Source organism: Quercus suber, unplaced genomic scaffold (assembly GCF_002906115.3).
Source record: "Quercus suber isolate HL8 unplaced genomic scaffold, Cork oak 2.0 scaffold_622, whole genome shotgun sequence".
In the NCBI taxonomy this organism is placed as follows: domain Eukaryota; kingdom Viridiplantae; phylum Streptophyta; class Magnoliopsida; order Fagales; family Fagaceae; genus Quercus; species Quercus suber.
This window is the reverse complement of record NW_027070065.1, coordinates 141,412-169,138: the sequence shown is the minus strand read 5'-3', so window position 1 is coordinate 169,138 and position 27,727 is coordinate 141,412. Positions and strand designations below refer to the sequence as shown.

Below are 27,727 nucleotides of genomic sequence, written 5' to 3'. Positions count from 1 at the left end.
GACTCAAAGGGAGAGTCGTGATCAAATCTCAAAATAAGAAAGAGAATGGAAAAGATTTGAAAGAAATGGTATTTGAGAGAGAAGAGAAACCATTAGGAATCCCATAGAATGAGGCAAGCATATTTTGTCTTTAGATTTTTTTTCTTTTAATAGCTCGCCAACATGCGTCAACATGGCATAAAAAACATTTGAATGAGATGTAAAATGAAAACGGTTATATTTTAGAATTACTTTTGAATAATAAATGCTAGCTTCTGAATTTGGTCATGGCACATGAAAGCGGATACAATTTATCCATGGTATACATTGCGAACGTAAATATTATTGGAGGAGAGGACTAGGCTAATTAAAAATTTATCAAGTAGGTGATATTTTGTTGGTTAGGTGGATCGGATGGGGTGTGACTCTTATTCTGTCTTTGGAGTTTTGTCGTTTCTTCTGATCACGGCTTTTGAGATGTGAAAGTATGGATATTTTATTTAGCCATGAATCCGGAATCGACGCGTTAGTGAACATAAATTAAGATTTAAGAGGCAGGTTGATTTGCTTTTTAATAAATTTCTCACCGTCAAGCTGGCAAATTTGGCAAATTAAGATTAAGCTATTACATTTTTTTCTCTCTTGCTCTTCAGTCTATTATTACCTTCTTTATCTATCTCTCTTTCTCTCTTCCTCTTCCTCTTCCTCTTCCTGACCTCCATTATTGACTGTATCTACCTATTTTCTGGCTACTACTGCTACAGTAAGTGCACTCTAACATGCCTTTTTCTTATTATTATTATTTTTTTGCCTTTTCCTTTTCCTTTTATTTCTTGTCTGAAGTAATAGTTTAATTAACACAACGAAAGACAATAAGCCCTTCCATCTTTAGTCTCCTCAACTAACAAAGAGTCAAAGACTGAGGGAGGGCTGTACTATTTGTTAACATGATCGAAAATGATACAGACTTCAAAAAACAAAAAGGATAAATTTAGTTTGATATCTTCCATTAACAGGAAGACAGACCAACACGGAAAAGTAGCTGAATAGAAGATTATTTTCTCTTCTAGGATTAATATATTAGGTCCAATTCTGTAGCCTGTGATACAACTGAAACAGCCACCTTTGTTTATCGATTGTACATGCTCACTACATGAAGGAACGGATTGTAACAATTGTGGAGAACTGATACTTATACAGAGTTTGCAAATAGGATTACTATATTATACAATCACACACCACAATAATTTATATCTGATTTTGATATTATTTATTTATTTATTGCCAAGGAAAAGGAAGTATGGGTAGAGGGAGAGATCCGTTTTGGGCTCATGCTGAGAAAGTCAATGGCTGTTTAAAATTCAAGTGCATTTTTTGTAAACGAGATTTTGCTGGAGGTGCATCAAGGATTAAAGCACACTTGGCTGGAGTTTCAGGTCATGACATTGTGGCATGTAATGCTGTGCCTCTGGATGTTCAAAACCAAGCTCGAGCAACTCAAAAAAAAAGAGAAGCTCAAGCAACTCAAGGGACCAACAAAAAACTTAAAAGTGCATCAACCTCGGCTTCAAAATTAAAAACTAAGGTGAGAAAAATTGTCTCTCAAGTGATTATCTAGTCCCAATTCTATACATAGTTATTTATTTCTAATAAAACCAATGCTTTTTAATTAACCCTTTGCAAACCTTTTCATACTATTTTCTCTTTCCAGGATAAGGAAGGATATATGGCGGAAATTGTCCTCAATGATGTTGTGGAAAGACTAATAGCCAATGCGTTTTCACTAATTGCCACTGAGAATATCTGTTTTGAGTCGAGTTTCAAGGTGGAGTTAAAAAATCTTCTTGAAACATTATTCAAGATTAAATTCTTGTTAGATGATGCTCAAAAGAGGCAATCAAGTGATGAGTCCGTGAGGATCTGGTTAATGAAGCTTCGAGATGTAGCTTATGATGCTGATAATGTGCTAGACGAGTTTAGCTATGAAAGTTTTTGGCAAGAGGTACAGACTCAAAATCTAATGGTGGATCAGGTGCGTAGCTTTTCATTTTGCAATCCTGATAAAGTTAAGACCATCAAACAGTTATTGGATAAAATTGTGCATGATGTAGCTGGCTTTGGTCTTAGAATGGAGTTGGTGAATTCAATCCCCAGTATTAGCTCAGACATGAATATAGATCCCCTCCTCAATGATTCAGAAGTTGTAGGAAGAGAATACGATGTCACGAAAATAGTAAACGTACTTATTAGTTCAAGCAATCAACAAGTTATTTCTGTTCTCCCTATAGTGGGTATGGCAGGTCTTGGAAAGACAACTTTAGCAAAACTTGTGTATAACAATGAACTAATAAAGAAACATTTTGATGTACTAGCATGGGTAAATGTTGGTATAGATTTCAATGTTGAGGAGATTTTAGGAGAGATTATATCTCTTGAAGAAGACTTGAGCGATGAAATACTTCAAATATGTGCAGAAAAGTTGAGGGCAATAAAATATCTTCTCATACTTGATGACGTGCAGGAGGAAGATCATGTGAAATGGGATACCTTAAAGGGTTACTTGTTAAAATTTAATTCAAGTACAGGAAATAATATTGTTGTTACAACCCGTAGTGACAATGTGGCTAAAATTATGGAGACACATCCCAAACATCAATTGGAAAAATTATCAAAAGATGATTGTTGGTCCATATTCAAGAAAAGAACATTCACAAGTGGAAGAATTCCATTAACTTTAGATTTGGAGGTTATTGGCAGGGAAATTGCTAAAAGATGTGGAGGGGTTCCATGGGCTGCAAGAGTTTTAGGGGAAACAATGAGATTTAAATGTGATAAAAACAAATGGCTAGAGATTCAAAATAATAAAGTTTGGGATTTGTTGGATGAAGATAATAGTGACATCTTTCATGTGCTTAAGTTATGCTTTGATCATCTTCCAACACCATCTTTAAAACGATGTTTTGCATATTGTGCAATATTCCCTAAAGATTATGACATGAAAAAGGATGAAGTAATTCAATATTGGATGGCTGAAGGGTTCCTTGAACTAGCTAAAGAAGTTAATATGGTGATGGAAGATATTGGTAACATGTATTTCAATATTTTGTTGGCCACTTCCTTTTTCCAAAATGCTAGAATGGATGACTACGGTAATATTATTAGTTGCAAAATGCATGATTTGGTGCATGATTTTGCACTCTCAATATCAAAATCTGAATCTCTAATCTTGGAGGGAGAGCCTGTGGATAATGTTATTAGCATACAACCTTTATTTGTCCGATTTGATAGCAAAACAGCACCAGGTACTTCATTTAGTGGAGATGGTTTCATAAAGGTGCGAACGTTAATTTCAGAAAATTTCAACTTTGACATTATGTTATCAAATTTTAGATGCTTACGTGTCTTAAAATTATCAAGCCATAGGTTACCGGATTCAATTGAGCAATTAATACATTTGAGGCTTCTTGACATCTACCAAATTAAGCAACTACCAAAATCCATCACCAAACTATACAATTTGCAAACTTTAAGAATTGAAGGCAGCCATGTAAGAGAGCTTCCGGAAGACCTAAGCAATTTGATTAACTTAAGACATATTCATATTTATAGGAATTTGTATATAAAAACACCTAAAAATATGAGTAAGTTGACTTGCCTTCAAACATTGCCATTTTTTGGTGTGGGTTCAGAGGATGGTTATCGGATTACAGAATTGGGAGCTTTAAAGAATCTCAAAGGAGAAATAGTAATAAAGAATCTGGAGTACGTGAAAGATGAGGAAGAAGCCAAAAGTGCAAAATTAAATGAAAAGGAAATATTCGACTTGGAATTATCCTGGCATTGGAATAGAGCAGAAGAGGACAGGTATGATAAAGATGAAAAGGTGTTGGAAGGCCTCCAGCCTCACCCAAATTTGAAAAGCTTAAGAATCGAATGGTATCTTGGAAAGAAATTCCCATCATGGGTTGGTTTGTCTTCGCTATATCACAATTTGATTGAGATCAATTTGATGCGTTGTTGGAACTGTGAAGAAGTTCCCACTCTGGGGCAATTACCCTGTCTTAGGGTTCTTGAAATATATTACATGGAGAAGGTAAGAAGTATAGGAAGTGAGTTTTACTTTTACAGTGATGGGAGTTACAGAAATACTACTACTACTACATTATTTCCGGCATTGAGAATACTCATATTGGGTTGGATGGATAGCTTAGAAGAGTGGAAGGATGCAAAGGAGTTGACAACCGCAGATGAGGTGTTTCCTTGCCTTGAGGAGTTGACCTTAATTCAATGTGAGAAACTGAGAGATTTGCCAAACTCACTGCACACCTGCGTTTCCCTTCAAAAGTTGGTAGTACAGGAATGTTATGAACTGAGGTCATTGCCAGGTGTCCCATCAGTTATTCAACACTTGGAGATAACGGAGTGTGATATTAATGAACTACCCAACGGGCTACAATCCTGTACATCTCTTCAATATTTGAACATTGGGGACTGTCCGAATCTGAAATCAATGCCAGAATCACTGCACTCCTGCGTTTCCCTTCAGAAGTTGGTAGTATGGGATTGTTGTAAACTGAGTTCTTTGCCAGGTGTCCCATCAGTTATTCAACACTTGGAGATAGCGCACTGTGGTATTAATGAACTACCCAACGGGCTACAATTCTGTGCATCTCTTCAATATTTGAAGATTGAGGAATGTCCGAATCTGAAATCAATTCCAGATTTAGGAGAACTATTTCGTTCTCTTATTAATTTAAAACTTAGCAACTGTTCTGATCTAAGACTGACGCTTTCGCGGCGAGAGGGCCGCTTAAAGACTCTGGTAATCGGTGGGTTTATTGAAGAGATTCTGCGTTATCCTTTCATTCGATACTCGCACGCGTCCCTCAAAAGGCTAAAATTGCATGGGAGTCCTACACTTAACTCTCTCCCGAACGAAATTCAACTCTTCACTGCCCTTGAAGAGCTGCGGATACAGAACTTTAACGGAATGGAAGCTTTGCCTGATTGGTTCAGCTGTCTTTCTTCTCTTCAAAAGCTGTCTCTTTACTACTGCAAAAAGCTGATGTATCTTCCCATTCTACACCTCACCGATTTAAAACATCTGCACATTGCTCGTTGCCCCAATTTAGAGAAAAGATGTGCAGAAGAGAGCAGCGCAGAGTGGTTACAGATGCCCCATATTCGAAACATCAAAATCAATGAAAAATACATCAAAGGGAAGGATTCTGAGGACTCTGAAGACTTTGACGACTATGACGACTGTGAGTACTATGAAGAAGCTGACAAATACGACGACTCTGAAGATGATTAGTAAGTGTACTTATTCCTGGACTACAAGTATATTCCATTTCCTACTCTTAATTGTCACATCTTAATAATAAATATTTTAGATTAATGTTTCTTGAATTAATTAATGGAAATTTATCTCACCAACCACTCTGATTACTAGAATGTTGCAAAAAATCTTCAACTTTGCACTTCAAAAATGCATGTCGTCCTGGCAATTATCAGAGCCTGCTTTTTGTCCATTTAAGATAACATACATACTCGTACTTTTTCTCAGCATTTCTTGTAACCTTCACTTCTTGGTGTCAAATTGATTATGTCCATTGATGAAAACATGCTCATTCTTTTCAATTTCATGAGCTGGAATTCTAATATAATACATGGACCAGTTCTTGTTTCTAGGGCTTTATATATGGAAAATAGATTTTGTTAATTTGGGCTGGGTCATAATTCCTATGTTTATTTGAGTGAATTTATTGTGGGAAAGTGGAGTTGGGTTGCATAAGAATGAGGTAAGACATTGGGTGGGAGAAGGTCTTGCAGATGTAAGTTTCCATGTTTGGGTTGGAAGGTCAGTTTTACTGGTCCATGAAGTTATGTGAACTTATATCTGGACTAGAAGTATATTCCATTTCCTACTGGCCCCCAATTTATTTATGTAATTTTTTTTTAAAACGGGCTATTCTTAAATTTCACATCTTAACATTTTAAGTTAATTATAAAAATAAATAAATATTTTAGATTAATGCATATTGAATTAATTAATAGAAATTTATCTCACCAACCACTCTGATTACTGGAATTTTTCAAAAAATCTGAAACTTTGCACTTCACAATGCATTTCCTCCTGGCAATTATCAGAGCCTGCTTTCTGTCCATTCATGTTAACATACATACTCATTCTTTTTCTCAGCTATTCTGATGACTTTGAAGATGAAGACTCTGACGACTCTGAAGATGAAGACTCTGACGACTCTGAAGATGACTCTCAATACAAGTATATTCCATTCCTACTGGCCCCCAATTTATTTATGTAATTTTTTAGAAGGGCTATTCTTAAATTTCACATCTTAACATTTTAGATTAATTATAAAAAATATATATTTTAGATTAATGCTTCTTGAATTAATTAATAGAAATTTAACTCACCAACCACTCTGATTACTGGAACGTTGCAAAAAATCTGATCTCAGCCAATGCTCATAAAATTTGTTAGATTAATCCATTCATGATAACATACATACTCATTCTGTTTCTCAGCATTTCTTTTAACCTTCACTTATTGGTGTCAAATTGATTATGTCCATTGATGAAAACATACTCATTCTTTTCAATTTCATGAGCTGGAATTCTAATAATACATGGAGCAGTTCTTGTTTTTAGGTCTTTGTAAAAGTTGGAAATAGATTTTGTTAATTTGGGTCGGGTCATAATTCCTATGTTTATTTGAGTGAATTTATTGTGGGAAAGTGGAGTTGGGTTGCATAAGAATGAGATAAGACATTTGGTGGGAGCAGGTCTTGCGGATTTTTGTTTTCATGTTTGGGTTGGTAGTTCAGTTTTACTGGTCCATGAGTAACTAACATTTTAATTTTTTTGGCTAAATCATGAAGCTTGCAAGAAAATTCCATCTTGGAAAATAACCAACTCGATGACAACTGGTGCCAAGGTACTTCAGGTTTGGAAAATAACCAACTCGATGACAACTGGTGCCAAGGTACTTCAGGTTTGGAAAATAACCACCTCGATGACAACTGGTGCCAAGGTACTTCAGATTTGGAAAATAACCAGCTCGATGACAACTGATGCCAAGGTACTTCAGGTCTGCTTTCACTTTACCATTTCAGATACATGCATATAACTTTCTTCTTAATTAATTGGTGCTTTTCAGGATCCAATTCAGTTAATATTTATTTGTACAGTGGCTGGGTTCTGTACCCATTATGCCTATCTACATAAACAAAATTGTTAAAAAACTAATTGCTAGGAGCATGGGATGTTAAAAAACTAACAACATGTGGACACTAGGAACAGCATATCTATTGTGTTCAGCCAGAGGAAAAATTAATTTACTTATGGAGTTTTAATCTAGCCACAAGCTAATGGAAGCTCATAAGATTTGGTAAGTTTTCTCAAATCATCTCTTATATTTGAATAATTAGAGTACTAATTCAATCTGATAAGTATATCATTCATGCCAAAAAAGTTTAACAATTTTTAGATCTTAATGGTCAAAAGTTTAAAATAATCTCTACTGTTTTGTGTGGTGGGTGAAGGTGACACACCACTAGCACCAGCTGCAGTGGTTGAAGTTGCCTGCTGCCTTTTCTATGATTTTCATGGCGTTTTACTGGTTGATTTACACCCGGGTATCACCTGCGAGGTTTCTCTGTTAATTATTCAGAATCTATGAGCAAATAATTAAAGATAACAACAAATTATAAAAAAATAAAATAAAATAAAATAAAAAATTGGGAGAAGAGAGAATGAGAGAGTGAATACAATATTTGCAACACTTTGAAACCTTGAGTAAAAGACTATGAAGCCTTTTCTTAAGTCCATTAACTTCCATAAAATTAGATTCAATTAAGGTTTTCCATCTATTTTGGTGTTTTCTTCCTGTAAGCTTTACATTAATTTCATACCCAACAGGTGACCATTCTGATTGATCTAGATCATGCAATTGTTTGGAGGATAGATCCCACTCACTTGCATATATGTTGATGGACCAGTATCTATAAACTGACCATGTTGTTGAAACATTCTGGCAACTTCCATAGCACTTTAGAAAAGGCAAGATGCAATAAATGTTAATATCTCACTGAAGTGCCTGGTTATGCATAACTTTTCTAGTTTCTTAATTATTTTGTATTTATTTATTTTAACAAATGGGTAAGTTGTGATTCTTGTGAATGAGTTGGATGTTATTGGTTATTGAGGATGCTAACCAAAAACAGATCACATAGATTCAGGTTCTACTTGGTTTAATATTTATTTTTTGAAACTATAGACAATTAATGACCACTTAAGTCTTGAGATGAAACCTTTGGTGCCATTCATCACAGATGAAACCTTTTGTCAGTTGTAGTTAGTCCCCACAAGAGATAAAAGGAGCTTTAGAGATCGAGGACTCTATTTGGATCTTCCATGATTGTTTTGAGCATACTTTTGAAATAGGCAATCATACTTCTGGTTGACTCCTATATTTTCATTCCTCTATTCTGTTTTCCCAAGACTCTTTAATTCATGACATAATTGTACTGATGTCATGTGTAGGCAAATGCAATTGAGACAGTATGCCTATTGTTTCCAGCTGGCGGAACAATTGATTATAATTGCAAGCTGATGAGCAGAGGAGGAATGTATATACTTAATATTGAGAGAGCAATTTTCAAGGACAAGGAGGAAGCTGGGGTTGGGCTGATAATCAGAATTGCACAGGGACTACTTATAGCTGTGATGAGTAAGAGAAGTTTGTTTATGAATCCAACGAAATTGAGGTGATTGTTGCTGACTGCTGATAGAGTGCTGAGTTTTGCAAACTATCAAATATATGAAGGTACATATGATCTGTTTGCGTCTGGGAAAATAATCAACTCAATTCAACTGATGCCAAGGTACATATGATCTGTTTTTTCTTTACCATTTGGGATTTGTATATATAATTTACTTCAAACTGTATTTATATAGTCAGTGTGTTCTGTAGCCAATGGGCATATCTGCATAAACAAAACTTTTAGTCCATGTAAAGTTGTGCATGCATGTGAACTCCAGATATGTGTTCATATGTCACCAAAACAATGTATAGATTGAGTACAGTTGGATTGATGAATTGTAGTTTTACAATTTTTGATATGAAAGTCATTCTGTGTGTCTAGTATTGTTATTCCTTAGCTTGAACAGTGTGAAATGTCCTTTGCTTTGACGCTTTTAGTTGTTGACATGGATATGACAAACTAATTGCTAGGACCCTAGGATGTTAAAAAGCTAACAAAACTAACAACACATGGATTCTCATTGTTGAAAGAATTAAAAGATTATTCAATCAGTTAAATATGTTGCCTTGATATGCAGGCACTGGGTACAGCATATCTATTGTGTTTAGCTGAAGGTAAGAAGTATAGGAAGTGAGTTATACTTTTACAGTGATGGAAGTTACAGAAATACTACATTATTTCCGGCATTGAGAATACCCAAATTGGACTGGATGCCTAGATTAGAAGAGTGGAAGGATGCAAAGGAGTTGACAAGCGCGAGTGAGGTGTTGGTGGTGTTTCCTTGCCTTGAGAAATTGTTCTTATTGTACTGTAGGGAACTGAGGTATTTGCCAGGTGTCCCGTCAGTTATTCAACACTTGGAGATAATAGGGTGTGATATTGATGAACTACCCAGTGGGCTACAATTCTGTACATCTCTTCAATATTTGAAGATTGACTGTCCAAATCTGAAATCAATTCCAGATTTAGGAGAAGTATTTCATTCTCTAATTTAAAACTTAGCAACTGTCCTGATCTAAGACTGAAGCTTTCGCAGCGAGATGGCTGCTTAAAGACTTTGGTAATCAGTGGGTTTATTGAAGAGTTGGATGCTTTCCGATTCTGCGTTATCCTTTCATCCGATACTCGCACACGTCCATGGGCGTCCTACACTTAACTTTCTCCCGAACGAAATTCAACTCTTCACTGCCCTTGAAGAGATGCGAATACAGAAATTTAACAGAATGGAAGCTTTGCTTGATTGGTTGAGCCTGATTGGTTAAGCTATCTTTCTTCTCTTCAAAAGCTGTGCCTTTACTACTACAAAAAGCTGATGTTTCTTCCCATTCTACACCTCGCCAATTTAAAACATCTGCACATTGATGATTGCCGCAATTTAGAGAAAAGATGTGTAGAAGGGAGCGGCGCTGAGTGGTTCCAGATTTCCCATATTCTAAACATCAAAATCAATGGAAAATACATCAAAGGGAAGGATTCTGAGGACTCTGGAGACTTTGACGACTATGACAAATCTGAGTATGTAGAATTTGATGACTCTGAAGATGATAGAGATGATTAGTAAGTGTACTTATACCTGGACTACAAGTATATTCCATTTCCTACTCTTAAATGTCATATCTTAATATTTTAGGTTAATTATAAAAAATATATATTTTAGATTAATGTTTCTTGAATTAATTAATAGAAATTTATCTCACCAACCACTCTGATTACTGGAATGTTGCAAAAATCTTCAACTTTGCACTTCAAAAATGCATGTTGTCCTGGCAATTATCAGAGCCTGCTTTTTGTCCATTTAAGATAACATACATACTTGTACTTTTTCTCAGCATTTCTTGTAACCTTCACTTCTTGGTGTCAAATTGATTATGTCCATTGATGAAAACATACTCATTCTTTTCAATTTCATGAGCTGGAATTCTAATATAATACATGGACCAGTTCTTGTTTCTAGGGCTTTCTAAAAGATGGAAAATAGATTTTGTTAATTTGGGCTTGGTCATAATTCCTATGTATATTTGAGTGAATTTATTGGGGCAAAGTGGAGTTGGGTTGCATAAGAATGAGATTAGACATTGGGTGGGGGAAGGTCTTGTAGATTTAAGTTTCCATGTTTGGGTTGGAAGGTCAGTTTTATTGGTCCATTAAGTTATGTGATCCCCCAGTTCTACTAGTGGAAGCAAAGCTTAAATTTCTTATAAAGTTTTAGACAGCACTGAAAGTGTTGATGGTTCTAATATATTTATATATCAGTTTTAGCTTTTGAAGGTTTCTAACACATTTAAATTTTTTTGGCTAACTCATGAAGCTTGCAAGAAGATTCCATTTGGGAAAATGATCAAGTTGATGATAACTGATGCCAAGGTACTTGAGGTCTGCTTTCTCTTTACCATTCCAGATGTGTGTTTATAACTGACTTCTTAATTGGTGCTTTGCGAGATCCAATTCAGTTTATATATATTTGTATAGTGACTGGGTTCTATACCCATTGTGCATATATATATATATATATATATATATTTGATAGGTAATAAAATTTTTATTGATAAGAAAAGTACAATGAGTTTACGATAGTAAACTCACTGCAAAAAAAGGTTGTGCATATATATATATATATATATATATATTTGATAGGTAATAAAATTTTTATTGATAAGAAAAGTACAATGAGTTTACGATAGTAAACTCACTGCAAAAAAAGGGGTACAAACAAATCAATGGGAAAAGCTAACAAAATTAAGAAAATTAGACAAAGCAGTACAATGCGTAGAACTCCAAATACGAGATCACTCAAACAAAGTCCTAGTTAGCAAAGACTTCAACAGGTCCACAGTTCTTTCAATGTCCTCAAATGTTTGAGCATTGTGTTCCTTTCAGGTTAACCACATAAGACACGCTAGAATCATATTTCAAACATTTGAAGATTGAATCCCCAGCCAATTCCACCATGCAGAAGGAGAGAGACTACTGCCTTCGGCATCACCCACTGAATCCCAAATAAAGAGAAGACTTCACTTGACAAGGTATGGACAAACTTGCAATGGAGCAATAAATGATCCACAGTTTCCTCATCACACTAACATAGGCAACACCAATTAACAAGAGGCAAGTTCTTCTTAACAAGGTTATCTATTGTGAGAATTCCACCCATTGTGCATATCTACGTAAACAAAATTGTTAGTCTATGTAAAAGTCTGTAGGTCAACTAGTGTTCATATGTCACCAAATCATTATATAGAGTTAGATTGAGTTGTCAGATCACTGAGTTATGGTTTGACACTCTTTGACTTGAAAGTCATTCTATGCGTCTGTTATTGTTCTAGCTTAACCTGAACAAATGTCCTTTGCTTTCTCTCTTTTAATTGCTGACATGTATATATTAAACTAATTGCTAGGAGCATGGGATGTTAAAAAACTAAAACTAACATGTGGACACTAGGGACAGCATATCTATTGTGTAAATGAGTACTAATTAAATCTGATAAGTATATCATTCATGCCAATTACCCCCTCTTCACTCTCACTTTTCCTACAACATTTTATAACTTGTTACTTAGCATCTATTCATCATGATATTCTGATATATATGCACTTTTCACGTGTTGATGTCATTGTATCAGTGTTGTAAGCCACATGTAGCACTTAACAATTCTTCCAATGTAAAAGCCACCAAAAAATTTCTCATTTATCAGAGAATAATTTTCCCAATGTCAAGGATTCTTCACATAGCACCCATTTCGGAGCCTAATTTTCCTTTTGTTACCTGAGCTGTTCTGCCAGCTTTGACACGTATATGTCCTTTGTTGGAGACATTAAATTTGATGATGTTGGAGCCTAATATTCTTTTTGTAACCTGAGCTCTTCGGCCAGTTTGACACCTATTTCTCCTTAGTTGGAGGCATTAAATTTTGATGATGTTGGAGCATTTGCAGAGGAGCTGTGGTAATTTTTCATCGTCTTAAGAACTGAAATTCTAGAACAAGAACTGCTACTACTTGTCTGCAATGATGGAGGTGCTCCCTTTCTGTGGAAAGCTAGATGGAAGTATCCTGGAATGGTTGTTGAAGCCGGATGTTTTGTTTCTTACTGGTCGCTTTGCAAGGGATATGGAATCAGCGAGAGTGGTCATTGGTAGAAGATTGTTCATAGTCCAAGAATCACAATGGAGGGAATTTAAAATTGATTCCAATGAAATTGTTTCATAGAAATTTGTGAGTTCTCTTATTCTCGTCTTTATTTCTTTTAATTTCTCTGTTCCAAGAATACCTATTATGAATCCTTGCCTTTTGGTTCTAACATTTAAGTTCGCATACTCTTTACTAAATTTGTTGTTCATGTACTATTTACATAGTTTGGTTATTCTTCAATTAGCAGTCATGTACTTCAATACAGAATGGTCCAAAATTTTCCCTGTTCCAAATATCTAGATTAACTTTTGATTCCTATTCTATGCTAAAAATAATCTAAAATTGGTAGTTTGTGTGCTAATGGTTACTCCTATTTAGTTGGGTACTTCTTCTTCTAGCTCTGGGAAATGACTAAGGTTCAAGTACTTAAAAGAACTCTTTGAATACTTTTTAGTGTACAAGGATTTTAAGTGTAATATTCAACAAATGTTTTGTGTAGCTTGTAGTGATTCCTATTTCAAATTTAAGAACGTAAATGGCAGTAGGCAGAGTAGTTGAGTTACAATTAAATTACCATATTTCCTATCCACTTATTTTAAAGCGATTTCCCGTCAATTTTTGTGTCAAACTTGTATCTCTATGTACTGCAACATATTCTATTGCATAGCATATGTAAACCTTCAAATTTTTGTTTGAAACAGTTCCCTCAAATTTGTTGGATTTATTTTTACCTAGGAATTCTGGTCTACTTCTTACTATTGCATCGTCGTCACTATAATGTTTTGACTTATCAGTTTTCTAATAATAATGGCTCTTATCGAATATTAAGAAACAGCATTTTGTATATGCTTTGGTCAAAGTCTGATTTCATTTTAAAAATGAAAAGCTAGAACCATCTGCTTTCTCAGTCTCTCTATATATCCACCATCTAGCTATCACATCTGTTGCATACGTTTATTTGAGGACTCAATATGCCTGCTAATTGCAGCCAGGAAACAGCTATAAAGTTCATATATATGCTTATGTGCACAAATGCATGTATTCCAGAAGCATGCAAGAATCCCATATGCCAATTCTTGAGCATCATTCATCTCTCTTAAATTTCTCTCTGTTATAGGAGATAAAAGGAGCAACAAAACTAACATATATTTGAAGGCATAAATACACTATGAAAATGGCTCTACTTGACTGCATGCAAAGAAATGGTGACAATACTAAACGTCCTACCAGCCCCTCTTCGAAGCTTCTCCAAGCTAATTCCAACCATGCCATCATGGTTTAAGCATCCTACATAAACTTGTGTCTTGGTCCTGGTGGTAGAGAGGTTTCTGGTAAATACTCAGACCATCACTTTTAAACCATACATAGCATTTTCAGCTTGGTATATTTGTTAAAGGCTTCATTTAATCTTGAATGAAAATTCCATGACTTGAACACACTTTTTATAAGGTTCAAAGTGGTTGCTACCTCCTCATCTCCTACATTTCGAAAGGATCTTGACCCAGAAGGAACAAGTTTATCATTACAAGAAATCAGTTCCCACCAAATTGAAGAAGGCCAAGAATTTGACATGCTCTCAGCTTGAAGAAACATAATCAGGATTTTAGCACCACACCTTCTTGGGTTGTTAGGTTGGATGATGATGAAGATGAAGAAGATGCTGAATTCTTTGGAGTCCCAGGTTATATTTTTTACACCCTTATTTTGCTCAACACATTTGTTCCCCTTTCTTTTTATTTATTCATTTACTGCTTTTGTGAGGTAAAATGGAAACACTCCAACATGGTTCCTAATTCTTAATGCCCCTTATCATTTGATTTTCAGCATTTGAATCAAAGCTGGCTCCTGTGGGGTACAAGGAAACCACTAGACATAATCCAAGAGCAATACATAAGAATTTTGGGAAGCATGTTTTGGAAAGCACTGTCAATCTTATTATTAAAAAGAAAAACAGATGCCTACAAATCTTAAAAGGACATTAACTGAAATTTTGGCATCAGCTTTTGCCGCGGTATCAGAAATTCCAAGTGCTTTCCACAAACCTATTCTGTCTCTGTTGCTACTGAAAGAGGAAAGCAAGATAATAAGGGTGAGCAAATATGGGTAAGGTTGTTTCAGTGAAGGAGTATCTAATGCATAAGCGTGAGCCCAGGGAAGATGTGCTTTCTCCAGTGATATCCAAGGCAATGAATCCAAAGGGAACTCCTGGTGATATGGATGTGGTATGAGAGACACTGCGACTTTGCTCCAACATGAGGTTTTGTCCAAATACACGGCTATGGGTTCAGTTAGAAATACATCGCCCATGCCAATTTCCACCCATGTGCATTCAGCTAAAGATTCACCATCACACGCTCGGATCTCAACCAATGCTCATAAATTTTTTTTTTTTTTTTTAATGTCAATTTTGATCCTGAATGTATATGGAGACGTGTTAATGAGCTTCAATCAGTGTTTGACTTCCATCTATTGATACTGAAAACCATCACCATCTGACATGCATGATCTGATACTAATTATTCTATTGAAATTCCTTTGTACAGTCTGTGGTAACCATAGGTCAAATTTATGTCGATATTTAGTTATCTCTGAACAAGGCCTTGACCATGTTATGGATTCTGTGTGCCATGGTGTAATTTCTCTTTTTGGTATTATAATTCATATCTCATGGATATTTCTCGTCTGCTTTTGCAGCCTGTAAGTTGAAAAAAGTCCAAACTGATGTGTCGAATGTGAATATCTCCCTTTATAATATAGGTCAAAGACTTGATTTAATGCATTGATAGTACTAAAATACTAAGTCAATTAACTGCCATTGTGGATTTGTTATTTTGTAAGTGTTACTGTTATCAATCTCATTATTGACAATCTTAGTTGGTTTAGCTTGTAACTCGTGCGATGCCTAAGAGTGGTAAGATGATGATGGTTGTATCATGTAAACAGGTTTATGAGGCAAGGCGAGTGATCAAACCCTACCAATAGCTGGGCCTAGCACTAGGCCTGTAATGAATTATTTGGATCTCAAACCAATCTTACTGGGTATCATTCATTTCATGATGAAATGATTATGTAAAATTGGCTATGTTTGCCTTCAGCATATTTGTTGCTTATGTCATATTTATTTGATTTTATTTATTCTTTTTTTCCTATGTCCTTATGTTTTTATCTTTAATTATTATTATTTTTAATTTTCTGGCTAAACACACTCACCTGTTTCTGGTTTCTAAAAAAAGTATTGAATTTCATTCATGTAGTGAAATGTTAAAAACTGATTTCTCTTTTGAATAGTACTCATGATTGTAGCATTAGTATATGAATGAAACTGGCTTTGGTATTTGTTGAATTTTAAATAAAATATCAAACAATTTAAATTGTGTAAAAGAGATTATTTTGAAAAAAAAAAAAAAAATCTTACCAAGTGCATTAAACTTCTACTTTTGCGTGCTTTTGGCGAGATCATGGTAAACAACTTTATCTTCAATTTATTGTTAAGCACACTAAGGGTCGGTTTGTTTACGGGTGAAATTATAGAGGGGGAGAAAAAAGGGGAGAAGAGGGTGTTGGGTTGGGGGGAGAAATATGGGTGGAGGACTTTTCTCCGTAGGCCCACCATTTAAGAGAAAAAAGTTTTCTCCCCAATTTAAAGAAAAAATTAGAGAGAAAAGTGGGGAGGGAGTGGGTTTGATGTGAAATTACCCATCTACCCTTCCCTTTATGTATTAATATTGCTTCTTCTTTTTTCTTTTTTTGGAAATGTCACCACTAATACTGCCTCTTTCTTCTTCTTCTTCTTTTTTGCCTTTTTCCAGGTATAGTCACACATTGATTGGCTCTTTTTTTTTTTTCTTTTTTTTTTTTTTTTCATATGAAACTCAACATTTTTTTTATTATTAGCTGTTTTTTTGGCTAGATGTTTTATTAGTTGTGTTATTTTTTAGTGATTAAAAAAATTATTTTTTATTTGATCTAAAAAAAATTATTTTTTATGTATCAGAAAAATAAAAGTAAATTTATATAAACTACATTTTCTTTCCTCTTACTTTTCTACTCAACCAAGCAAAAGCGTTTTCAATCTCTATATTTTTCCACTCCCTCAACCAAACAAACAGAGAATGATAAAAGAGGAGTGGAAAATAGAAAAGAAAATGAGTGAGAAAAGTGTTTGGTTGGGAGGGGAAGGAGAGAGAGAAAAATGATGGGTAGCTGAACTAATAGCCCGAATAAAGAATACTACTTTTCTAAAACAAGTTTGAACAAGTTTGCCAAGCCACTTTGACTACTAGCACCAAAACACTCCCAACGAGACACACTCTCAAACTAAAAATTATAGGCCTTTCTTCAACCATCAGTTTTCTCTAATAACAATGGGGTAACAAGCAGTAAAGGTACTGGATTATCAGTAACACGAAAATTGATGGTTGAAGAATACTCAATCACTCTAAGAAGTTCACCTGCCATACACACACACATATATATATTGGATAATTCAATAGTTGAGAATGAGGGGATTTAAAACTTAGACGTCTTTGTTAACAACGGAGGTGTTAGCCAAGATATAAGGCTCTTGGCCTATCACATAAATTTAATACACCATGGCCTCGTCCCTCTCATACACAGGACTGCGACCCACAATTGCATCAATATTTCTGCATATAAAGATTAAGAAAAGAAAAGCAAATATGTTTGAAAAGAAATGAAGCACGCTAGTATTATCTTATGGTAAGTCGATTCATTAATATCAACAACATCAGAAGTGAAAGACAACAATTTCATCTCCTGCTCAAACATCTCAACAATAGAGTGGGCATACAAGCTAAAAAGCGCCAGACCTCATATCCGTCGGAATAATACATTCATAAACACACATATATAAAACTACTAAACTTCACCTTGCAAGAGATGTACATCACTGCTATATGTAAAAACCACAAGTTCAAGTGCCTATTTATCTATTATTCTAATAGACCACTACTGATAAACAGACCACAGCTACTAATATGACCACTCCTGCCAATGTCGCCTCTATTCCTGCACACAAGAAGTAAAAAACTTATGAGCGTCACAGCTTTGCAGGCACAAGAAAATGCAACATATAAGTATTTTCATAATATATCTAAGTCACAGGTTGGTCTGTTATGAACATTAAGTAACAATAATCTAAGGGAAAATATTTTGTTTTCTTTTTCACTATGCTTTCCTTACCTCTCCCTAGGTGCAACCAAATAAGTGTAAACTCTAATCTAATGGGGTGCATGCACCAAATGTTAATCTTGAAGGTTATGAAAATTAGGCAGGGATGTTATGAATCCAATTCATATGGGTGAATTTGAGACAGATGCACCAGGTGAATGGCATTCTGAGGTAGAGTTGCTATTGTCATCATAACTACATCCCTGATGCACATCTTTTTGAAGCTATTAAACTATTACATGAAAATATAGATTTATGGGTTTGTCATGTATTTCTCACTAGGAATTTGTCAATGCACACACTTGTATACATATGCATCCAAATATTCCTTCATTTGTTCCATTAAAATGATGGTAACAAGGCACCGCTTATTTTTCTTCTGACATGCACAAAAGACACAATGTTTATAGGACAGCATTGTGAATACCTTCGCGTCTAATGCTTAATTTTCTTCTAGTGTCTCACCTCCTCACCACAAAATTAATGGCAGTCCCACAAGGCCACAGCTTAATTCTTGTGCAAGCATAAGAACATTAAAATGACTTATCAATCTAGTTGGCATAAGAACGTTAAAATGGCTTATCAATCTATTTGGCGTGCTACTGTTGGATGGTATTAACTTAGGTCATTGCACACTTGTAACCATGGACACCAAGTAAATCAACCATTTTCTTAACTAATACATGGAAAGAAGAGGCTTATATTGTCAGAAGAAGGCATCGAAAGAGAAGAGGGAACTGTTTAGATGATGCATGTAAAAACATGTATACCCTTTCATACTAATAAAAATAAAATAAAAATAAAAAATTGCATAAGACATCAATAGATGTATCTATATGCCTCTTAGTAGAGAGCTACAGGCCTAACTTACCTCTCGTCGTCTCTCATCATCACCACCATCTTCTTTGTTCTTCTTGATACGGGTAGTACCACCCTCCTTGGTGATGGGCAGCTTCATTGATCCAAAGGGTGTATCCACATTAATATTTCCTTTCATGCTGTAACCAGTGCCTTTTCCTCTAATCATGTCCCAAAGTGCAGAGCCAAAGTCCTTAGGCCTGAAGGTGATGGGAATATCAATATAAGTGATTCCATTTTTCACAAGATTTGCAGATTTTTGGAGGTCTACAGATCCAATGCTCTCATCACACAGCCAAACCTCATAGTCTAGTCATTAAGCCCAAGTCAAAATCATTCTTATTTTCCAGTTTCAAGTGAAGTACTGCAACAGTTTCTTCAAAGGAGAATCTGTCAAACTTTATTTTCTCATATCAATATCAGGCTTGTAAGGTATAGGGATCTCTCCAGTTTTCTCAAGTGGTAGAGTTATTCTTCCAAAAACAGGCACATCCACAATGAGATCAACCTTGATTCTATATGGAATGATGCTTCCGGCTTAATTTCAGAATATGTGTTTTTTATGTCATCATAAATCAGAGTAACTGGTATTTTGACAGTCTCCTCACCATGTGCTTTGATCGTTCCAGCATCTGGGATCAACCCTGAAATAAGTTTCCTTCCATCACTCTCAATCAAGTAGTTTATGTCAATCAGAGGGATAGGAACCGGATTTGGGTTCTTTATGAGAATTTCAATGACAAACTCCGCTTTTTCAAGATTGATAGAATTGACGTGAAGCCCTGTCACATCTGCAGTTGGCTTCCCAAATCCAATAGCTCCTTCAATCTTCTCGCCAATGTCATGAATGAAATCCTTCACCTTTTCAAGAAAACCACCTTTCCCTTCCTCTTTATCATCCTCCTTGTGCTCCTTGTCCTTAACATCCCTTTCAGCAACTTCGGGTTTGTCATCCTCCTTGTGCTCCTTGTCCTTAACATCCCTTTCAGCAACTTCGGGTTTGTCATCCTCCTTGTGCTCCTTGTCCTTAACATCCCTTTCAACAACTATGGGTTTGTCATCCTCCTCGTGCTCCTTGTCCTTAACATCCCTTTCAACAACTTCAGGCTTATCGTAGGATGCCATGCCTTCATAGAAATACAATTCCAAGGTTAAAAGAATTAGTTATTAAGATTAACCAGGATACAAGAAGTAACAAGTAAAGTAGAGAAAACGGGCAAGAACTAACAAATGAAATAAAGGCCACTGCACTTGAATTAGCAACCATAGAATTAAATTCTGTAATCCACTTGCTAATCACATGCAATGCATACCGAAAGTTTTTAGATGACTAGAGTATGTATAAGAACACAGATGATTTTATCTACGGATAGTGCATGATATATGGGCTCAACGTTCATTGTCAGTCAGAGGATGGACCATCTGATCTGATACCATGATAAATTAAATTAGCAGTAGTCCCAAAAGTTTAAGTGGTTAGAAAATCATGACAATTTAACCATAATTCTAACAGAATCATTACTCAGTTTATAATTTTTTTAAAAACCATATTAACTGCTAAAAATATAATCAATCTAGACCATCCAAGTTGTTATACAAATAATTGTCAAACCCATTTAATACCAGATCTTGACTTATTATTATAAAAGAAAATGCAGATCAAAACAATGAAACAGATAACAAAGGTTTGATCTAATTTGTCAAATAGTTCACATGTTGGTAGCAATCAATTCAACTTTGAGAGCAACACACAAAATTAAAAGGTATTTATTAAGCAGAACGAAGTATTATAATATCTATCATATAAATGTTGGAAATTTAATCATACATTCATATTAGAAAGAATAAGTAGATCTAAAAGTAGGATCTAGATTAGATCTGCATCAAATTCCATATGATCAGAGATTGAAATGAAGCAACAAATTGAAAAAAAGTTACAGATCACATACATTTATTATAGAAAAAGTGAAAAATAATCGACAATAAACGAAAATGAAAGAGTGATCAAAGTAGTAGGAATGTAAAAGAAAAAGAAAAAAAAAAAAAAAAAGATCTATGATAAAACGAAACCGATCACAGCAAAATATAGAATTGATTATAAATAAAGTAAAATAGAGAGAGAAGAAAATATATACCTGGGAATTGATATCCAAAGGAATATTTGGATATGGAAGAAATTAAAAAGGCAAAAACAAAAGGGTTTTTTTGTGAGGTTTAGAAGAAAAGCAGAGGAATCAGAAAACAGAGAGACAAGTTACATATGCATGTAAGTGTCTGTCAGAGAGTCACTGACACCCTATTTATGGGACGGACTGGCTAAGCCTTAAGCCTTAAACCTTAAGCCTATTCGGATTTGGGACACGTGGCAATCCAACGTAGCTTTCCCGACCTGTCTGGTCTGCCTTTTATGGGCCCTACCTTTTATTTTAAAACATTATGATTATGATTACGCGGCCTGTCCGTGTTTACAACTGGAGCTATGCTAGTGCCACTTTATGTGGCACAAGTATTATTCTTACAACTGTGATCGATGCTAACTCAATAATATATTTTGTTTTTCTATCAATTTATATATATATATATATATATATATTGTGTTCTGTAAAATAGAGAGAGAAGAAAATATATACCTGGGAATTGATATCCAAAGGAATATTTGGATATGGAAGAAATTAAAAAGGCAAAAACAAAAGGGTTTTTTTGTGAGGTTTAGAAGAAAAGCAGAGGAATCAGAAAACAGAGAGACAAGTTACATATGCATGTAAGTGTCTGTCTGAGAGTCACTGACACCCTATTTATGGGACGGACTGGCTAAGCCTTAAGCCTTAAGCCTATTCGGATTTGGGACACGTGGCAATCCAACGTAGCTTTCCTGACCTGTCTGGTCTGCCTTTTATGGGCCCCACCTTTTATTTTAAAACATTATGATTATGATTACGCGGCCTGTCCGTGTTTACAACTGGAGCTATGCTAGTGCCACTTTATGTGGCACAAGTATTATTCTTACAACTGTGATCGATGCTAACCCAATAATATATTTTGTTTTTCTATCAATTTATATATATATATATATATATTGTGTTCTGTTTAAATGTAAACGCATTATTTTGTAAAGCTTATATAATACTATTTACTCTATAAAATTACTAGAATCACTCTTTATACTTTTATCAATTCAATGATAATTTCTACTTTCAATTCGTGCTTGTTATCTTATAGGAGTATCTTTTTTTTTATCATTTTAAAATTTTATTTTTGTAATTAGTTTTTTTTAGAAGGATTTTTGTTATTAGTTTGGGTAAATAGATAATGTTGGATAAAATGTTAGATTAGTCTTTAAATAAATCTTATTTACTTGTAGTGGAAAGATTTAAGTTTCTTTCAAATTTAAATGTTAGTTTTAACTTCTAAAATCATCTATATATATTGCTTGTTGTTAAATAAATATTATAGTAGGTTGAGAAATATTATTATTGAGAGAATAGTGAACCACATGTTCAAGAGAATTTCTTATAACATTTTTCTACTTGGGGGCTTGGGATGATTTAAGAAGCTTGGGATGATTTAAAAAACTTTGGAACAAGTTTAAATTCTATAGTTTTATCTAAGTTTAACCGATTTATCTAATTAGTTCATTTGAACATTCGAAAGTTACTTGTGCCTAAATATTATTCTGGATGCTCAATAAACCTACACAAGGAAGGTCGGAAACGTGAGTTTAACCACCAAGCTAATAAGCACCTTATTTCCAAATGATTGATTTACTACATAACCACTAGAGTTGTGACTATTGGTATGATATATGTCTTAATTTTGAATCTTCAAGAGTGACAATGTGATGCATATTGGTTCAACTTATGGACTATTGTCTTCATCGCCTAAAAATCACTGGTATTTTGGATTGAACTAAAGTCAAGCTTTGGCTCAACTAACTTGAGCGAGCACTTATATATTGTCCCCATAGGCTCCTAACACATTGATTTCTCAATGAATAGAGGAGTTACTATAATCATGCTCAAATACGAAGGTAGCAATATCTATATTTTTTTTCACTATTTTTCATCCAACCAAAAAAACAAAAAAGAAAAAAGATTTAGAACATTAGCCTCATTACTCAAACATGATAGGTAGACTTTGTCATAGATTGGCACGTTGGATGTTTGCTGTCATATGAAAATGAAGAACAATTATCATAAACGACATGTTTGTAGAAGTTTTTAATTGAAAGATGGAAAAGTCAAACTCTCCTGGAATCATATCTGACCCAGGGGATGTATACTATGTGAACAAGATGGAGCGCATTTGGCAAAACTCAAAAGTCAAAACTCTTGCCTCTTGCTGAATACCTCAAAAAAAAGCTAGATAAATTTTTCTACTTTTCTATCATTTTCCTTCGGTTTGGCAGGCCCAACAGATGGAAAATATTTGGTGTAAATAGCTGCTTATGTTAGTGAGAATCCAAAAAGCAATCTTAATTCCTGGGAGTTTTTTAATGGTTGCAAGTTGCGGAGCTACTAATCCATATATATAAATATTAAATACTACTAACCAAATGCTTTGTTTTCAATCAATCTCTTTTATGTTTCATTTATTTTAACTGAAAATGAATCGTTCTTTTATGAAAAACAGAATCAAAGTGATTGTTCTTCTCTATAGTTTCTTCGAACCCTAGGGGGAGGCTCTCCAAAACCCTAGCCACTTAGTAGAAAGTCGTGCTTCCTCACTCCCGTAGTGAGTGTCGAGTTTACTTCTCTTTCAATTATGAAAATGCTCTGTTTTCAATCAATCTCTTTGACGTTTTTAAAAAAAAAATTATTTTAAGAATTTTTTTTTTTTTTTGATGGGTTAAAATTGTTATTTAATTATTTAGCTTAATGGTAAAACCGAAATTAATTACTAATAAGTAAACCTCTAATTTTTTTTTTTTTTGAGTGAATTCATTCTTCTACAGAAATTCAAATTAGGCAAAGAGAATAAATCTAAGTACACGTTATTAAGGGTCCGTTTGGTTCCCGTAAAATATTTTTTGGAAAATACCTATTTTCCGGAAATGCTATTTTCCGGAAAGGAAAATATTTTTAAGTGTTTTGTTGTATTATGAAAATTGTTGTGAAAAATATTTTCATGTGTTTAGTTCTATTAGGAAAATGCTATTTTTCGGCAACAACAACACAAGAACAACAATAACAACAACAGCAAATTCCGGCAACAACAACACAACAACAACAATCAGTTCATCAAAAAAAAAAAAAAACAACAACAACAATCAAACTTAAAAAAAAAAAAAAAAAAAAAAAAAAAAAAAATGCTGAGAGATCGAGGAAGAGGAAGCAATGGGTCTGGGTCGACGACGATCGACGATCGACAGCGCAGCGCGGCGCGGCGCAGTGCGAAGAGCACTGGGTTCTGGGTTCGACGGCTTCTGGGTTCGCCGGTGCGAGATCGCGATATCGAAGGCTAGATCGCGAGATCGAGCGGAGGTGATCGAAGGCGATCGCCGGGGAGATCGGCGGTAGTGCGATCGAAGGCGAGATCAGCGCGGTGCTCGGGGTTTGCTAGCGACGTCTCTGGCGTGTCTGGGCTCCTCGGCGCGGTGCTGGTGCTCTCTTTCTCTCTTTCTCTCTCTCTGTCTTCGTGCGCTCTCTTTCTCTCTGTTTTTTGGAAGTCATTTGAAGTGAAAATGATTCCGTAAATCATTTTCACCTGACTCACAGTCAACTGAAAATGATTTCCGAAAAATTGCTTTTTCCGGCGCAACCAAACACCCGAAAATATAGAAAACCATTTCCGGAAATGAATTTCACCCAAAACAAACGCAGCCTAAGATTAACCAGGATACAAGAAGTAACAAGTAAATAGAGAAAACAGGCAAGAACTAAGAGCATTCACATCAATCCGCGTATAAGTGTGTATAATAGAAAAAATGCTCAAATTTACACATTTTTGTTCAAAACCAGCCCACATCAGTCCATTTAAAATCTTGCAAAGTCTTCCAAATTTATCCACAAGCTACAGTACCCGTGTAAATTTACACGGGTACTGTAGCATGTGTATATGATTTTTTAATAGTTTTTTTCTCTCTCCTCTCTGTACCTGACTCTCAGCTCCTCTCTCTCTCTCAGTCGCACAACCCTCTCTTTCTCTCATCTCATCCATCTTTCTTCCTCTCATCAATCTTTCTTCCTCTAGCTTCCGCCGATCGCCATCGCTTGCCTTTGGAGGCGTCGATCTTGTTTCTCATTCTCGCCATCGCCACCGGAGGCGTCAATGTAAACCGTCGATCTTGTTTCTCGTTCTCACCATCGCCACCAGAGGCATCGATCTTGTTGCTCAAGGCAAGGCGTCGATCTTGATAAGTGGGTTTTGTGGATTGTGTGGATTCCGGTGGGTTGTGTGGATTGTGTGGGTTTTGTTTTTCTGGGTTTCTGCTGGTGGGTTTTGTGGGTTTTGTGGATTATGTGGATTCCGGTGGGTTGTGTGGATTGTGTGGGTTTTGTTTTTCTGGGTTTCTGCTGGTGGGTTTTGTGGGTTGTGTGGATTTTGTTTTTATAGTTTTCTGCCGGTGGGTTGTGTGGATTCCAGTGTGATACTGGTGTGGATTGTGGGTGTGGGTCGATGGCTGTGTGACAAAGAAATTAATATTTTATTTAAATAAATGTGTATAATAGACAAACTGGTGTGGGTGTCTTGTAAAAATAAGTGTGTAAAATAGAAAAAGTAGGTTTTGAACGTGTAAAATGGAAAAATTTATAAACGAGCTGATGTGAATGCTCTAACAAATGAAATAAAGGCCACGGCACTTGTACTGGCAAGTAGCAACCATAGAATTAAATTCTGTAATCCACTTGCTAATCACATGCAATACATGTTGAAAGTTGTTAGATGATTAGAGTATGTATAAGAACACAGATGATTTTATCTATGATTAATGCATGAAATATGGGCTTAACGTTCATTGCCACTCAAAGGAAGGACCATTTGATCTGATACCATGATTAATTAGCAATAATCCCAAAAGTTCAAGTGGTTAGAAAATTGTGACATTTAACCATAATTCTAATAGAAGCATTACTCAGTTTATAATTTTTTTAAAAACCATATTAATCAATCCGGACCATCCAAGTTGTTATACAAATAATTGTCAAACCCATTTAATACCAGATATTGACTTATTATTATAAAAGAAAAGGCAAACCAAAACAATGAAACAGATAACAAAGGTTTGATCTAATTTGTCAAATAGTTAACATGTTGATAGCAATCAATTCAACTTTCAGAGCAACACTCAAAATTAAAAGGTATTCATTAAGCAGAACGAAAAGTATTATAATATCTATCATATAAATGTTGGAAATTTAATCATACATTCATATTAGATAGAATAAGTAGATCTAAAAGGGGGATCTAGATTAGATCTGCATCAAATTCCATATGATCAGAGATTGAAATGAAGCAACAAATTGAAAAAAGTTACAGATCACATACATATATTATAGAATAAGTGAAAAATAATCGACAATAAACTACTAAAATTTAAGAGTGGTCCAAGTAGTAGGAATTAAAAATAAGATCTATGATCAAACGAAACCGATCACAGCAATATAGAGAGAGGAAAATATATACCTGGGAATTGAAATCCAAAGGAAATTTGGAAATGGAAGAAATTACAGGGAAAAACAAAAGGGTTTTGAAAAGCAAAGGAATCCGAAAACAGAAGACACGTTATATATGTAAGCGTCTGAGACTGACTCCTGGGACTGGAGACTTAAGCCTGTTCAAATTTGGGACACGTGGCAAACCAACGTAGCTTTGCCGACCTGTCTTTGAAAAAAAAAAAATAATGCTTAGCTCCACCAAAACACAAAAAACCATCATCCAGCAGTGGAGCTAAAACTATTTATTTTTAGCTTCGTTGCTACCGTGCACAGCTATCTATGGCTATGCACTGTAGCTGAGAGCTAAAAAAAAAAAATTTATTCCCCAACCGGATTAAAATAATATTTGTTCCTTTGTTTTTTTTTTATTCTTTTATCCTCACCGTGCGTCTCTCTGTCTCACCTTTTCTCAAAACTCCCTCAAGCTCACTCTCTCAAACTCTTACCTCTATGTCTCACCGATGGTGGTGGTGGTTGTGTGGGTAGATCGGCGTCAATGGGTGGCTGGGTTCGTCAGCATCGGTGGGCTATGGGCTGTGGTGTGGTTGAATAGTCACTGGGTTGTGGTGGGTAGATCGGCGTCGGTTGGATTCATCAGCGTCAGTGGGTTGTGGTGTGGTTGGTGTGTTGTGGTGGGTCAGTGTGGTTCATGAGGGGGTCGTTGGGTTCAATACGGTGTTTATGTGGGTGGGTTTGTGGGTAGATCGGTGTGTTCATGGTGGTGGCTCGGGTAGGTTTCGTGGTGGTGGGCGTGGATGTTGCCTGGTGGGTCGAGTGGGTGTGGGCTTGATTTTTTTTTTCTTTGTTGTGGTGGTGGTGGTGGCGGCGGCTGTGATTGTGTGTGTGTGGTTGTAATGATTGTTTATTGTAGAGGATATATTATTTTATTGTAATGGATATATTATTTTATTGTGATGTTTATATTATTTTATTGTATTGAAAGCTAAAATAGATCCAATACTGCAGCATGTTAGTAGGTAAAATAAATAAAGTAATTTTTTGTGGTGCCAAATAGCTAAATTTTTATCTCCACTGTTATGAATGCTCTAAGACAGGTCGGCAAAGCTACATTGGTTATGATTACGCGGCCTATCCATGTTTGAAATAAAGTATTTTGTATCTTATGTTATCA

At 35.2% G+C, this 27,727-nt stretch overlaps 3 protein-coding genes across 18 annotated transcripts in view; 1 reads left to right on the top strand and 2 right to left on the bottom strand.

The window, feature by feature from the left end:
- Window positions 1–21,234, bottom strand: part of LOC112015342 (uncharacterized) — a 36,039-nt gene extending 14,805 nt beyond the window's left edge. The window contains exon 1 of the mRNA XM_065765330.1: window positions 21,076–21,234. The gene's annotated coding sequence lies outside the window, so the exon portion shown is untranslated. The remainder of the gene's footprint in view (window positions 1–21,075) is intronic.
- LOC112015344 (putative disease resistance protein RGA3) lies at window positions 546–15,667 on the top strand. Of its 16 annotated transcripts, none has more exons than XM_065765373.1 (13): window positions 547–742; window positions 1,269–1,564; window positions 1,691–5,292; window positions 6,182–6,265; window positions 6,882–7,081; window positions 7,303–7,390; window positions 8,545–8,885; window positions 9,343–10,322; window positions 11,074–11,129; window positions 11,643–12,976; window positions 14,010–14,223; window positions 14,342–14,573; window positions 14,717–15,667. In XM_065765373.1, the coding sequence occupies exons 2-5, from the start codon at window positions 1,280–1,282 to the stop codon at window positions 7,072–7,074; spliced, it is 4,164 nt and encodes a 1,387-aa protein (XP_065621445.1). In that variant the 5' UTR covers window positions 547–742; window positions 1,269–1,279; the 3' UTR covers window positions 7,075–7,081; window positions 7,303–7,390; window positions 8,545–8,885; window positions 9,343–10,322; window positions 11,074–11,129; window positions 11,643–12,976; window positions 14,010–14,223; window positions 14,342–14,573; window positions 14,717–15,667. The 16 variants fall into 16 exon arrangements, with proteins under 16 accessions (XP_065621455.1, XP_065621445.1, XP_065621442.1 ...); XM_065765370.1 differs by having other exon boundaries at window positions 7,160–7,390; XM_065765377.1 differs by lacking the exon at window positions 7,303–7,390 and having other exon boundaries at window positions 548–742; window positions 11,643–11,788; window positions 12,698–12,976.
- LOC112015341 (uncharacterized) lies at window positions 17,475–26,648 on the bottom strand. Its single transcript, XM_065765362.1, is given in 7 exon segments — window positions 17,475–17,538; window positions 18,385–18,461; window positions 18,954–19,254; window positions 19,256–19,352; window positions 19,355–19,474; window positions 19,477–20,067; window positions 26,564–26,648. Coding segments are annotated over 6 exon segments (1,248 nt in total). The 5' UTR covers window positions 20,066–20,067; window positions 26,564–26,648.
- Window positions 26,649–27,727: the final 1,079 nt, after the last annotated feature.